Below are 12,379 nucleotides of genomic sequence, written 5' to 3'. Positions count from 1 at the left end.
AGAAGTGATGGATGACCGCCAGTGTGAGGCACAGACAGAGTCTTACAAACTTCATAAACCAGCTTCAAATGCTCTGCCATCTGAGTGCGCTTCATATGGGGTCCAGTTCATCACTGGTCACGCTGTGAGGGCAAGTAACTGACGATGGCAAAAAGGACACGGAGGCATCAAAAAGGTCTCACTCATGTTCCCTGTTTAAAGAATGTGGCACAGTGTATTATATTTGAGCTGGTTTTTCACTGAACAGTTTTTAGTGTTTTCTGGGACTCCCCAGTGCCCCAAGGTTCCATGCAGCTGGGTGTCCCCTCATTGCAGCTCCGTCAGCGCTTGCCCTGGGCTGATGTGGTGTCACGGGAAGCAGGACGGTCAGCGTCCCCGGCTCCTCTGAGCTCCGTCTCCTCATCTGCAGAGCCTGGTTTCTCATCCGTGTCTACTTAGTAGGGTTGCTGAGAATCACACGTGATGGTTATCAGGTGTGATTTCTGGTTGTCTCTGCGATTGGCAAATAGCCAATAATTGACAGAAACTCTTGTTTTTTTTTTATTGTAATTGTGTCTCCTAGATTGCAGTGGTTTTTAGTCTGCATTTTTTTTTATAACTTTACTCATTTTTAAATATGCCCTTATTTTATTTATTTTTTTTTTGAGGTACTGGGGACTGAAGCCAGGACATTGTGCATGCTATGCAGGTGCTGTACAACTGAGTAATACCCACCCTCCTTTTCTGCACTTAAAAATAAATATTGCAATACACAAAATAGCTCTTAAACTCCATGATGTGACCTGGTCTCTGTATAGGCAAATGAACACGTATACTATTTCAATAAGAATAAATGCTGTTGAGACATACGTTTCTGAATCTGTTAATGTGCTTAAAAACGATCATAGCTAGTGATAAACACGAGACTTAGATCCAGGACTTTTTAGGGTATGTTTTGCCATCATGGGAAATTACATTCTACCGAGAAGGCTAATTGGGTCTCTTTGATATTTGGATGGTTTAGCAGGTGATCAAGGCTTTCCAAAGCTGACAGTTTTGTATTTTAAACTAACTACAAAGTTATCTTCTAGAAGATGGAAATCCTAAGTTTGTGAATTTCCCAGTAATCCAGGGGGTATGTGTCTGTGTCTGTGTCTGTGTGAACGTTTGTGTGTGTGATTTCAGGAATGTAGAAATAAGTTCCATATAGACTTCTGATATCTTTCTCTTCCAGTTCAAGGTTTAAGCATATACTTACACAAATAAATTGATTTTCTTTTGTCATTTGGCATATTGGCGGGAATAAGGGGTTCTCATACTTGTTTCAGAAGGGTTGGGAAGCATGAGCTTAGAAAACAGGAGGAGAAAGAGGCAGGGAGACACTTCACACTTTGTGCAGTATATGAGAAACAGTAGCTTTTCTTTTCTCTTTTCTTCTAAAGCAAACTGGCTCTGAATTGTAACACACTATTACTCAGAATTGCTTTTCTAATCAGATACAAGTGCCTCAGATTTTTCAAGGCAACATGAATGATGAAATGTGTTTTAGCATTTATCTTTAAAAGTAGTTTTATTTCTCAAGTAAAAGACTATAGCCTGTTTCTTCCAGCGTCTCAAGAAATTCTCATTGATATATGTACATGTTCTATGTGCTTATTTTCTTTTTTTTTTTAAGTGCTTGTTTCATTGTGGTGTGAATGAATGTTTAAAATTTCTGGATTTTGATCTTTAGAAAATGCTGATTTATCATAACTGTTAAAAACCTGATTGTTCTTTGGTCCTTGTTTGGTGGGGCACCCTATTGATTACTCTTGTCTGTTAAAGAGAGAAATTCTTCCTCTAGCCTGCAGATCATTAAGTGTATGGTTTGCAGTATGCCTTTAAATTTCATTGAATGCATTGGACATGATTGTCCAGTGAATTTTGAGTTGACTCATAGTAATGACTTTGCTTTGATTCTGTGGCTTTTGCTCCTCTCCACAAGAGCTTGAATTCTCTGTTGCATTTTGTATACGTGTTCTTCACAGTGGAAGAAATTTTGCATTTTTTACAGAGGTGGTTTTTCCTAACAACTCTGAATGCCTTCTGTAATTGATACAACAAAAATCTGTTATTTCAATGCTTAATTATTTCATACACTAATTTTTGGCTTAATCAGAAACAATGACAGAGTGATAATAAAAAATAGGAAAACTTTCCTTCCTTTGAAGAATAGAAATCAGGTGGTCAGGCTCACCCATGCTTTGGGCCTGACACACTTAATCTCATGTCATTGTGTATCATGATTCGGAGATGGAGTTGCTTCAGGTTTATTGATTTTTGTTTTAACATTTGTGTTGAATTCTTTCTCCAGGCTTATGTATCCTGTTGGGTTTGTGGAAACTGTAGAAGGGAAACAAAAGCTTTTTTTGGTTTCCGGAGTCCTGAGTTGCTTATGATAAAGAGTTGAGGTTGGGCTGAGGAACAGAGTGACACTCCCTCTGCTCCCAGCTGAAATTGATGAACAATAAAATCAATTAAGTGTATCGGTATTTGACCAATAGAAGTTAGCGAGCCCAAACTGGCTAGTTATGCCCAAAGAAAGTACTGAATTCACCTGCAGAATTAGGTGCTGTACCAAGAAGAAGCAGCTTAGAGCAATCAGAAAAATCAGTCCTATGATGAGATATAAAGTAAATATAATATCTTTTATTTCTGAAACTTTTCTACGTTAAGTTGTGTAGAGCTAAAATTAAGTTTCAAGCACCAGGAGTTAACAGTGTGGGTGGTTCTGTATGATCATTATTCAGGAATGTGCCTAGACTCTGCTAGAGTGGCTGAAGCTGGCAGGAAAAAACCTAGAGCCAGGATTTGTCACCTTAGGATGTCCTCCATAATGGTTCCATGTGGGAGCCCATGATTGGGTTAACAAATTGTAACAGACCCCAGCCGCCTGTCAAATTTAAGAAGAAAACGTATGCTTAGTAACTGCTTTGCAAGCAAGTGCCTGTGCATCCTCACTCCTGTCTCCTTGCCTTAAAAAGCAGAGATAATGCTTTGCTTGCGTAGATGATGTTTTAGATAGCACTCTGCTCATCGCAAAGCAATGACCCAGGCCCACAGCTATAAAGGCTGGGCTTGTGTGCAGTTAGATACTCTATTATCCCCCAAGCAAGGACCTAGCTGGTCTGGTGGTCTGCTTTGTAATTCACATGTCTAAAGAATGTATCTTATTCCCCTCACCCCATGACTTACCTAAAGATACACTAAGCCTTTGTACTCATGGTGGATTCTACAATCTCTGTCTCATCCTTCTTTCCCCAAGTTCCTGCTTACTATCACACAACTGTTAATGACGTTTTCCTTTGATTATACACAATAAATATGGGATCATTTGAGAGGCTCGTGGAGTTGGGTCCCTACGCCCTCTCTCTTTCGTGACTTTTTCCACAGAGTCTTGAGTATTCATTCCCTGTACGTAAGACTTCTGCCAGCCAGAACCCACAGTTCCAGGTGAGAAGGATGCAGGCTTTATATCTCCTACCCGAGGGAGAGAGAGTAGAAAATTGAGATCTGCTCTTCCGTGGTCCCTTCCTGCCCCAGGTCTGCTCCAGTTCACCTGCAGCCTTCTGGCCTCTGCTCACACTGCCTCTGTCCCAGGACTGACAGCAGCCTTTTCTTCCCTGGTAAACATTTCCTGTGCCTTTTAGAAGTTGGTCTCTTCTCTGCAATACAACCCTGGCAGATGTGATGGTGGTAAACGTGCTGGTGGGCAGTCACTTGGGGACTGCCAGGAGCCATGCTGATTCTCCTGAGTCTCTCATTCGGGGTTACAGAACTGTCGAGCAGCAGAGGAAGCCCTTTAACGTGAGGCCAGCTCAGCATTGCATCTCTTTCATTTTATTTTTGAATTTTCAGTGGAGAAATTATTTGTAGCAAACTGTTCCAGATTTTTGGCTGCCTGCTTTCCTCACCACCATTTCCTTGTTGGCTCTGGTGCTTGTTGTAAGAACCAGGTTTCTTCTCTGGTTATTTCTAGCAGCTGGGCTTGCCGAATCCTTGATCTGCATTTGAAGCAGAATGCTTCTTCGTGATGTCAAGCTGATTTTCCTATTTCTGAATATTTCGTGTACACTCAGCAACTCTTTCAAGTGAAATGCTCTTGTCCAATTCTGTTAACCCATATTTGCCGATCTCCTGCTTTCATGCTGAGGGCAGTTTCTTCTTCCTGTAATAAAAGTTAGCAATTTGCATTTACTATTTGAAGGTTCTGGCCCTAGGTGCTTTTGTCCTTAACAGTTTTAATACAATTCACCCAGTAAAATGTGCAGCGGTTTTTACTCAAAGCCCAGAATTGTGCATCGCAGTCAATCTTAGAATATTTTCATCCCCCAACAGGAAGCCCTGTATGCACAAGCAGTCATTCCCATCTTCCTCATCCTCCCCCAGCCCCAGGCAGCCATTGTTCTCTCTCAATGGATTTGCCTGTGCTGGACATTTCATGTAAAACAAGTTATTTCATGTAAATGGAACTGTCTATTTTGACTGACTTCTTTCACACTGAGTAACTTTTTCAATGTTTTTCCAGGTTGTGGCCTGGGTCAGTACTCTATGCTTTGCTATTGCTGAATTATATTCTACTGTATATCTGGGCCCTACTGTTTACCCATTCATCAGGTGATAGTCGTTTGTGTTGTTTCTGCTTTTTGTTTGTGAAGAGTAATGGCGCCGTGAATACTCCTGTAGGAATTTTTATGTGGACATTTGTTTTCAGTTCTCTTACTTGTGTGACCAGAGAGCAGAAATGCTGGGTCATTCATAAACCAAATGTTCAACTCTCTGAGGACCTGCCAGGCTGTTTTCTAAAGTGGCCACACTGTGTTACATCCTCACCAGCAAGGGCTGCGCGCTCCGCTGCCTCTGTGTCTTCATTAGTGCTTGTTACACATTTTTTTATTATAACCTATTGTAGTAAGTGTGAAGTGGTTTCTCCTAGTGGTTTTGACTTGATTTCTTTTACAGCTAATGATATTGAACATCGTTTGATTGTGCTTAATGGCCATTTGTATATTTTCTTGAAAAATACATTTTCAGATACTTTATACACATTTTAATTGAGTTCTCTTTTTCTTGTTGAGTTGTAGGAGTTTTTTCTTTTATTTGAAGATACAAATACTTAATCAGATAAATAATTTGAAAAAATTTTCTCCTCTCTGTTGTTTTTTCACCTTCTGGATGGTGTCTTTGAAGCAAATTTTTAACATTTGATGAACTCCAATTTATCACTGTTTTCTTTGTTCCTTGAGCTTTTGGGGTAATATTTAAAATCTGAGGTATTTTATTTAAACTTTTATATAAAAAATAACTTAATTCTTAAGACCGTTCTAGGAGATGGGTGCTGTGGTTGTCCCCAGTCTATGGATAGGAGACTGAGGTGCAGAAAATTTCACTGAAATATCAGTGTCACAGCTACCCAGTGCTGTGGGATTTCAGACCCTCATGTTTGTCCCCAGCATTTGTGATCTTCACCACCATGCTCCACTACTGCCTGGAATCATTAATGAAAAAGTTTTCCTTTTTTGATTTCTTGATTGTTTGTTTTCTCATTGGGGAACTCACCTCTTCATTTTCCTTGCAGAGATCTGTGTAGGTTTATTTTAGATCTCATGTACTTATTTATTACACAGGCTCCAGTGATGATTGTGCCTAGTTGTTCTAATCAATTCATACTCAAGTCTTTCCTGCTCATGACACTAAAAAGAGAGTCATGATTTACATAATGCTCAAAGAAGAATGTACTTGAGTGATTTTATTTTTCTAACCAATCAAAAAAATCAAATAAAAACCCGGTGTTGGAACAGATTATAAGCCCTGCAGAATAGGGTCACTGTCTTCCTTGTGTTTCATTTGATTTGTCACAGTGTCTGGATAGTGCCTTGTTGTCCAGCAGTTTTGTGAGTATACGGTGCTCGTGAATCATTGTAAGGAAAGAATTTTGACAACAGACTGTGTTGTTCATTTCACAAGGGAAAAGATCATATAGAAATACTGCTCAGATTTATTTTAAAATTAAGCTTGGTGTTTTGAGAAGGGTTCAAGAAACCATACAAAAATCTTTTTCACTAATTTTAAATCTATCTTAGACACATTATGCATACATAGCAGAGTAACTTATCAACTAGTTTTGACAAGAGGAGTGTATTATTGATTATCTATTTTAGTTGAAATATTCTACCTGGGATAAAGTAATCAGTGCCCATAAATGAACAAATATGTTTGTATTTCTATGCAACATGGGAGCAGACTTCATATGTTTCTATATAATATATATGACTGTGTGTTTTAATCTGTCTGTCAGTGTTTTTATAGTTTTTCAGCAATGTTGTAACTTTAGAATTCTTCTATGGAAATCACCCCCAATTCTAGTGCAGTTTGTACTGTGTATCCTGTCTTATGCATGGGATTCCACTGTCCCCTCTGTGAGGAATTTCCTCTCCTATTGAGTTAGTAGCAGAGTTAAAGGAACTGTGATTTCTAGGCCTTTGCTCTCCATGTGTTTGCAGTTGGCTGTCAATCAAGATTTTCTCTTTCTTGAGTTTTCATTGTTCAATTAGAATTTTGGAAATAACAATTAATATGTTGCAACACTCTCCCTAGAAACTTGATGTGTTTGTGCTTTTCAGTTTCCAATTTACAAAAAATGTAAATGCACTCCTGTTTTTAAATAGTCCTTTTTCACTAGATATTTGTTTACTTCTTTATAGTCAAAATATTTTCTTCCCAATGAATGAATCGGTTTGCATGTTTTAAAAGATACTTTACTTTTTAAATTTCTTATTCTAACAGGTATATTCGTTGTACAGAATTTAGAAAATAAGGATAAACACAATTATAACTTAAAAATGGCCTCTAATCTCACCTGGAGATACAGTTGTAAGGTTTGAAATTGAGAATTACAAGTCCTCTCAAACTCTTCTTCTATTTCAAGTACGGTTTGGTTACTGAGATCCTCGAATTCTCATATGAATTGTAGCAGCAGATAGTCAGTTTCTGCAGAGGAACCCACTGGGATTGTGATCGAGTCCACGTTGAATATATGGATCGCTCTGGGGAGCACTGCCATCCCAAGAATGCTGTCATTTGATTCAGGAATGTGCGTGGTGTGTCTGTCCAGGTATTTAGGTATTCTTTAATTTTTTTCAGGATTGCATAGAGTTTACATTGGATTATTTTACTATATATTTTGCCTTTATACTGAGGACAAGTGTGCAAGGTACCGGGATCAGAAGTGTATTGGAGCTCCGCAACTTGCTGCCACCATGGACGCTGTGCTCTTGCTTCGCCCACTGTACAGTGTTGCACAAAATAGGACCTAAGTAACTCTCCCTTGAAAGAATGATTATATGATTGCTGGATGATGCTTGAGATTCCTTGTGATGATGTCTTTTTCCCAGAATTTCGCCTCTTCTTAACTATGCCCTTTCCCTTCCTTTCCTCCAGCCTGTGTTTCAGCCTGCCTGTGGCATTGATTTTCCTTGTCTGTGGACTCTTCCTTTCACTAGTTCGTGATAATGTTACATGTGAGATGTGGAAACTTGCTAGATGTCAAGAAAGAGCAAATCCATTGCATGCTAGATTTTTTAGAGTGTGTTATTGTATTATCGATTGAAATGAAATCATGCTGACCCATTGAGCCATCCCCTGAGCTCTTTTCGCCTTCCTACAGGTGATACTGCTCTCGTTGCTGCATGTGCCCTTCCCCCAGACTTGGTTTTGGAGTTGAGTAAGTCACCATCACTGGAGCCCTCTCTTTAAATGATGACGAGAACATTTGCTCTATCTCCTTGTTTGGGGACTTCGATGAGATGAGGCAACAGATAAAGAATGGAGCCCCACCTCATTCTGATCCCCGCTCTTTCCGTTCCTTTCTCCATGGGAAGAGTACAATTCAAAAATATAAAGATTGTGAGCTAATGAGATAGACAAGACAACCGATCATTTATTAAATACCCTTTCATGCCAGAAACAAATGTATTATACACACAAAAAGCACATAAAATACGGTAGTACTGTGGTTACAAACGTGGGTCCGAGTTCGAGTCCTGGTCTGGAGTGACAAGTCCTGTGAGATGGAGAATTGATAGGTCGGCTTAGCCTCTCTTGGACTTGTTTTCTGTCCTGCAGAGATGGGGCTCACTAGGCGTCCCTCCCCCGTAGAGGTGCTGAGGGGTGTAAAAGACACGTGTAGGCAGACCGAGCACAGCTGCTCTTTCCTCGTAAGTGCAGGATAGCATCGCTTTTGCGGTGATGGCTTTATGACCGCACCGTGTAGACTCTCAGTGCTCCAAAGGGATGCCTTGCAGATTGGAGATGGGATTCTCACTTCTGTAAATACCCAAGGATTGTGTTATTGGGCCTTGCTGATTTGACTCTATTCTTTAGAAAGTACATAATGTAGATATATTTTTCAAACATGCATGAATTTTTTCTTTTATTATTTATAGTTCTACCCTCTCATCTCTTGGTGTGACTTTTCATGGAATCCAGGAAACAGTCCTAAGCAACCTGCCTCTTCACACTTCTCCGTGGTGGTTTCCTTCCCTGACTAGAAGAGGGTTTTGCATAGGTAATTTTGATTGCTCCCCTTCTCTTGGAGACTCTCTGTTTTTCTGCCCATCTCTCACCTGTCCATCTGTCCATTTCTCTACCCACTCATTCTTCTGACTTGTTTCAATAAGCATTTCAGGCAGCTTACAGAAGAACAGATACCAAATAAACAGGTGAGAAAATGGGGCCAAGTTCATACAGTGAGGCTAGGAGTTGAGCCTGTGTGAGAGTTGCAAGCGTGAGACACACGCCTCTGCCTTGTGACTTATAAGATAGACAACATCAATGTGCCTGAAGCTCCCAGCAGACACAGGGAAACAGGGTTTGTGGGAGATGCTCATTGGCTGTGAAATAAATAAGTGGCTTAGTAGAAGCCCAGCCTTTCCAAGTATTAAGGCTTAGGAGAATACTTTAGTGTCTTCCAAAATCAGATTATTGCATCTTTTCTTTTTCAGAGTTTTATGTATATTTGGTTTACATTCTATACCTGGAAATTTCTCCAAAACTTCTGCCCACGTGAGTCCCATGACTCGGGAATGGGGTGGTTCTGCTCATTGACGGGTGTTGGCCAGAAACGGAAAATGACAGCCTCAAAGGAGCCTGGGATTTATCAGTTATGCTTTGTCAGTGCTGTAGATTTCAGAAAATGCTTTCACCTTTTCTTTCCATCTGAGGCAGCAGCGCGCTCTCTTACCAGCATCAGGAGCTCAGGGCCACGTGATGGTGGGGGCTGACTGCACTGCCGTCAAGACAGCTGAGCTAGTCACTGCAGGTGTGGTTCTTTTACATACTGCAGTTCATGCTCTTTACTAGAATGTTTCAACAGGGAGTTAATTAACTGAGTTAATTAACATTTTATAAATATGATGCTTTGTTGAAAAGACAGTCATAGGCAGAATATAAGTTGTGATCACTTTAAAAATGGTTTCATTACTGAAATTTCAGTAGGAAAGATCCAGTTTATCTTATTTCCGCCTCTCTTTAAAAGTAACAAAGAAACAAGACAGAAAAAGCAGAGGATGATTTCTGTTCTTCCTCTCGGCTTGCAGGTGCCCTCACCTCCAGTGGCATCCATCCAGACACCAGCACTGACACTGGCCGTGCTCAGAACTGCCTCAGCCCTGAAGACACATCTGACAAATGGAAGGGGGCCGCACCCTGTTACAGCAGGTGCTCTCACTTTGTGGGTCCTTATGTAACTGCGCGGTGTTATTCAGGATCGCCCTTTCTACACTTTGTGACGCTGCTGCGGTGTCTCCTAGTTATTTGTTTCTGTAAGTACTCGTGTAATTTTCCAATGTGTGGTACTAGACATCTAAAAATGCATTTTTCAGATGAAAAATAGTGTGTATTTAATATAAATGTCTGAAAAAAGGGTCAAAAGGATCTATCCTGGTGCCAGTACTCAGAGATAATAATTAACACATTAACATCTATTTTCTGTTCTTTTCATCAGTGTGTATTACCTCTGTCATGAAAACCAGCGAGCAATGTGTGCCTGTATACTGTGTGGAGACCTCCATTTTCCATTCGGCTTATTACACATTTTTCTACAATATTCTATCTCCCCTGGCATGATTTTTAATGACTAGTATAGCATTCTGTCTTGTGGAGTCCTCGTCCATTTTACTTTGGACTTAAATAAACTTTTAAATTCCAAGTATACTTAACTGAAATTCTGAAAAGAAATCTGTTGTGGTACCGAAAGTCCCCTACTTCCCTTCCCCTTTTTTCCTGAGAGTAAAAACTGCTGACAATGTGGAGTATATATTTCATGACCTTTATGCCTATGTCATATATATATACACATACATAAACGTATATGAGAAATCTATGTATATGTGTGTGTATATATGCTTTATTGAAAAATAAGGCCATACTATATGTTTTCTGCAGCTCGGTTTATTCACTTAGGTATATATCTCAGACGTCCTCTCCCTCTAGACTCACCCGGTCCTTTCAGATAGAGTAGAGGGTTTTCCTGATATGCAGGTTTGGTCTCTTGTGTAAGGACACCTTTCGTGGGAGCGTACTGTGGACAAGGCCTTGGACCACGCCGAAACACCGGAACTTTAGTGCCCAGAGCTCACCGTGATTTACCGCATCATTGTCTTGATGGTGGACACTTAAGTTTTCTCCATTTTCCACTGTCAGAAAGGGTGTTTGACTGGCATACTTCTTATACAAACATTCCTGTGATCTTGTATGAGTATTATTTTCGTTAAGTTTTCTGGAAATTTAGTCCTTGGATGTGACAACTACATAAATCACAGGCTCCTTTCAAGTGAATCTAGAAATTCCTTCTCCTGTGGGGCATGAAAAGATGTAGAATAACTTATGTAACCAATTCTCTATCGCTGGATATGATTTCACTTCAGCTTTTCTTCTCACCATTGTAAACAGTGCTGTGTAAATGCTCTGATAAGTACATCTTTTTGAACTGAATTTTTCTAAATGAAACGATTCCAAAATGTGGAGTTCAGCCTGTGTGTACACACGTTTTTCAGAGTTTACATATCCATTGACATGTCATCCTCCAAAAGATCTCTCACAGTTTGTTCTCTCAAAGATGGACACTAGCTAGAATATCTTTTAAAAATATGTGCCAATATGATGAGCAAAAGTACTTTTTCATTGTTTTAATTTGCACTTGATGACCAGTGAGGTATTGAGCATTTTTCACTCATTAGCCATCTGACTTTTAAAAAGTGAATGATCTCTTTTGTCCTTTGCACACATTTAAGTGAGGCAGCTTCTTGTTGCTTTGTGACAGCTCTATGTATATTATGAACATTAACCACTTGTCTTCATCAACATGTATCAGAGAGCTTTCCCTTGTCATTTTTTGCCTTTCATTTTGTTCAGTAGGTTCATTTTTGTTGTGGCCCAAAATAATCTTAAGATTGTAAATGTCTTCTTTTTGGGTTTTATTCCTGATATTATTCTTAGAAATACTTTCTTATAATGGTATAAATTTCTTCTGTAGGTTTTTTTAATCTCTAAGTTGGAGATGATGATGGTACTTGTTATAGTGAAGAGAAGTTGAATTAATATGAGCAAAGAATTATATTCGCTGTTATTAGTACTTTCTAATATTCACATCACATTCTGTAATTTTTCTTGCGGTCATTATGACTGGAATAGAATTTGTTTTTTCCAGGGGATTCTCTGATTGTCCCAAGACAATTATTGAATTCCTACTTTGCTTTTTAACTTGAAATCCCACCTGTAAAGAATACTTATGTACACTAGAGTCTCTTTTTGAGCTCATGGTTTATTTTTATCAATCTTACTTTCTTACACTAGCACTATATCTTACATATTGTAAACATTTATTTAATATCTGACAGTGCGATTTTTTGATTCTCTTTTCGATCCCAAATTTTCTTGGTTAGTATTATGACTTTATTATTCCTGAAGAATTCTAATATAATTTTTCAAGTTAAAAAAAAAAAGAAGTGCTGTCGTGGGATTTTTTAGTACTTTTGAATTATCTTTAGGAGAACGTACATTTTTACAAAACTGCTTTCCTCCATACAAAATGTTGATGTCTCTACTTTCACACCTCTTACTTTACCCCACAGTACAGTCCTGTAATTCCTCCATGTACAACATGGGCATTGTTTTTGAGTTTATTCCAGATTATTGTTGATGTTTTTGTTAATTATTTAAGTCAGAATTTTTTGCTATTGTATATTTTAACTGTTAAAACTGACACCTAGGAAGGCAGATTCGGTTTGTAAATACTCACTTTGTAACTTCTCATTTAAAATTGTAAGTATTAAGTACTTGTTACAGAATCCTTTCTTTTCTG

The 12,379-nt window shown here is 39.0% G+C and overlaps 1 protein-coding gene across 1 annotated transcript in view; it reads left to right on the top strand.

The window, feature by feature from the left end:
* Positions 1-12,379, top strand: part of LOC140694894 (trafficking protein particle complex subunit 9-like) — a 410,228-nt gene that overhangs the window by 364,505 nt on the left and 33,344 nt on the right. The window contains exons 4-7 of the mRNA XM_072957914.1: positions 8,463-8,584; positions 9,021-9,081; positions 9,240-9,337; positions 9,615-9,839. Coding sequence (XP_072814015.1) covers positions 8,463-8,584; positions 9,021-9,081; positions 9,240-9,337; positions 9,615-9,839 — 506 coding nt within the window. The remainder of the gene's footprint in view (positions 1-8,462; positions 8,585-9,020; positions 9,082-9,239; positions 9,338-9,614; positions 9,840-12,379) is intronic.

The sequence above is a fragment of the Vicugna pacos genome, unplaced genomic scaffold (genome assembly GCF_048564905.1).
Source record: "Vicugna pacos unplaced genomic scaffold, VicPac4 scaffold_109, whole genome shotgun sequence".
NCBI classification, from domain to species: Eukaryota; Metazoa; Chordata; class Mammalia; order Artiodactyla; family Camelidae; genus Vicugna; species Vicugna pacos.
This window is presented reverse-complemented; position numbering and strand designations above follow the sequence as displayed.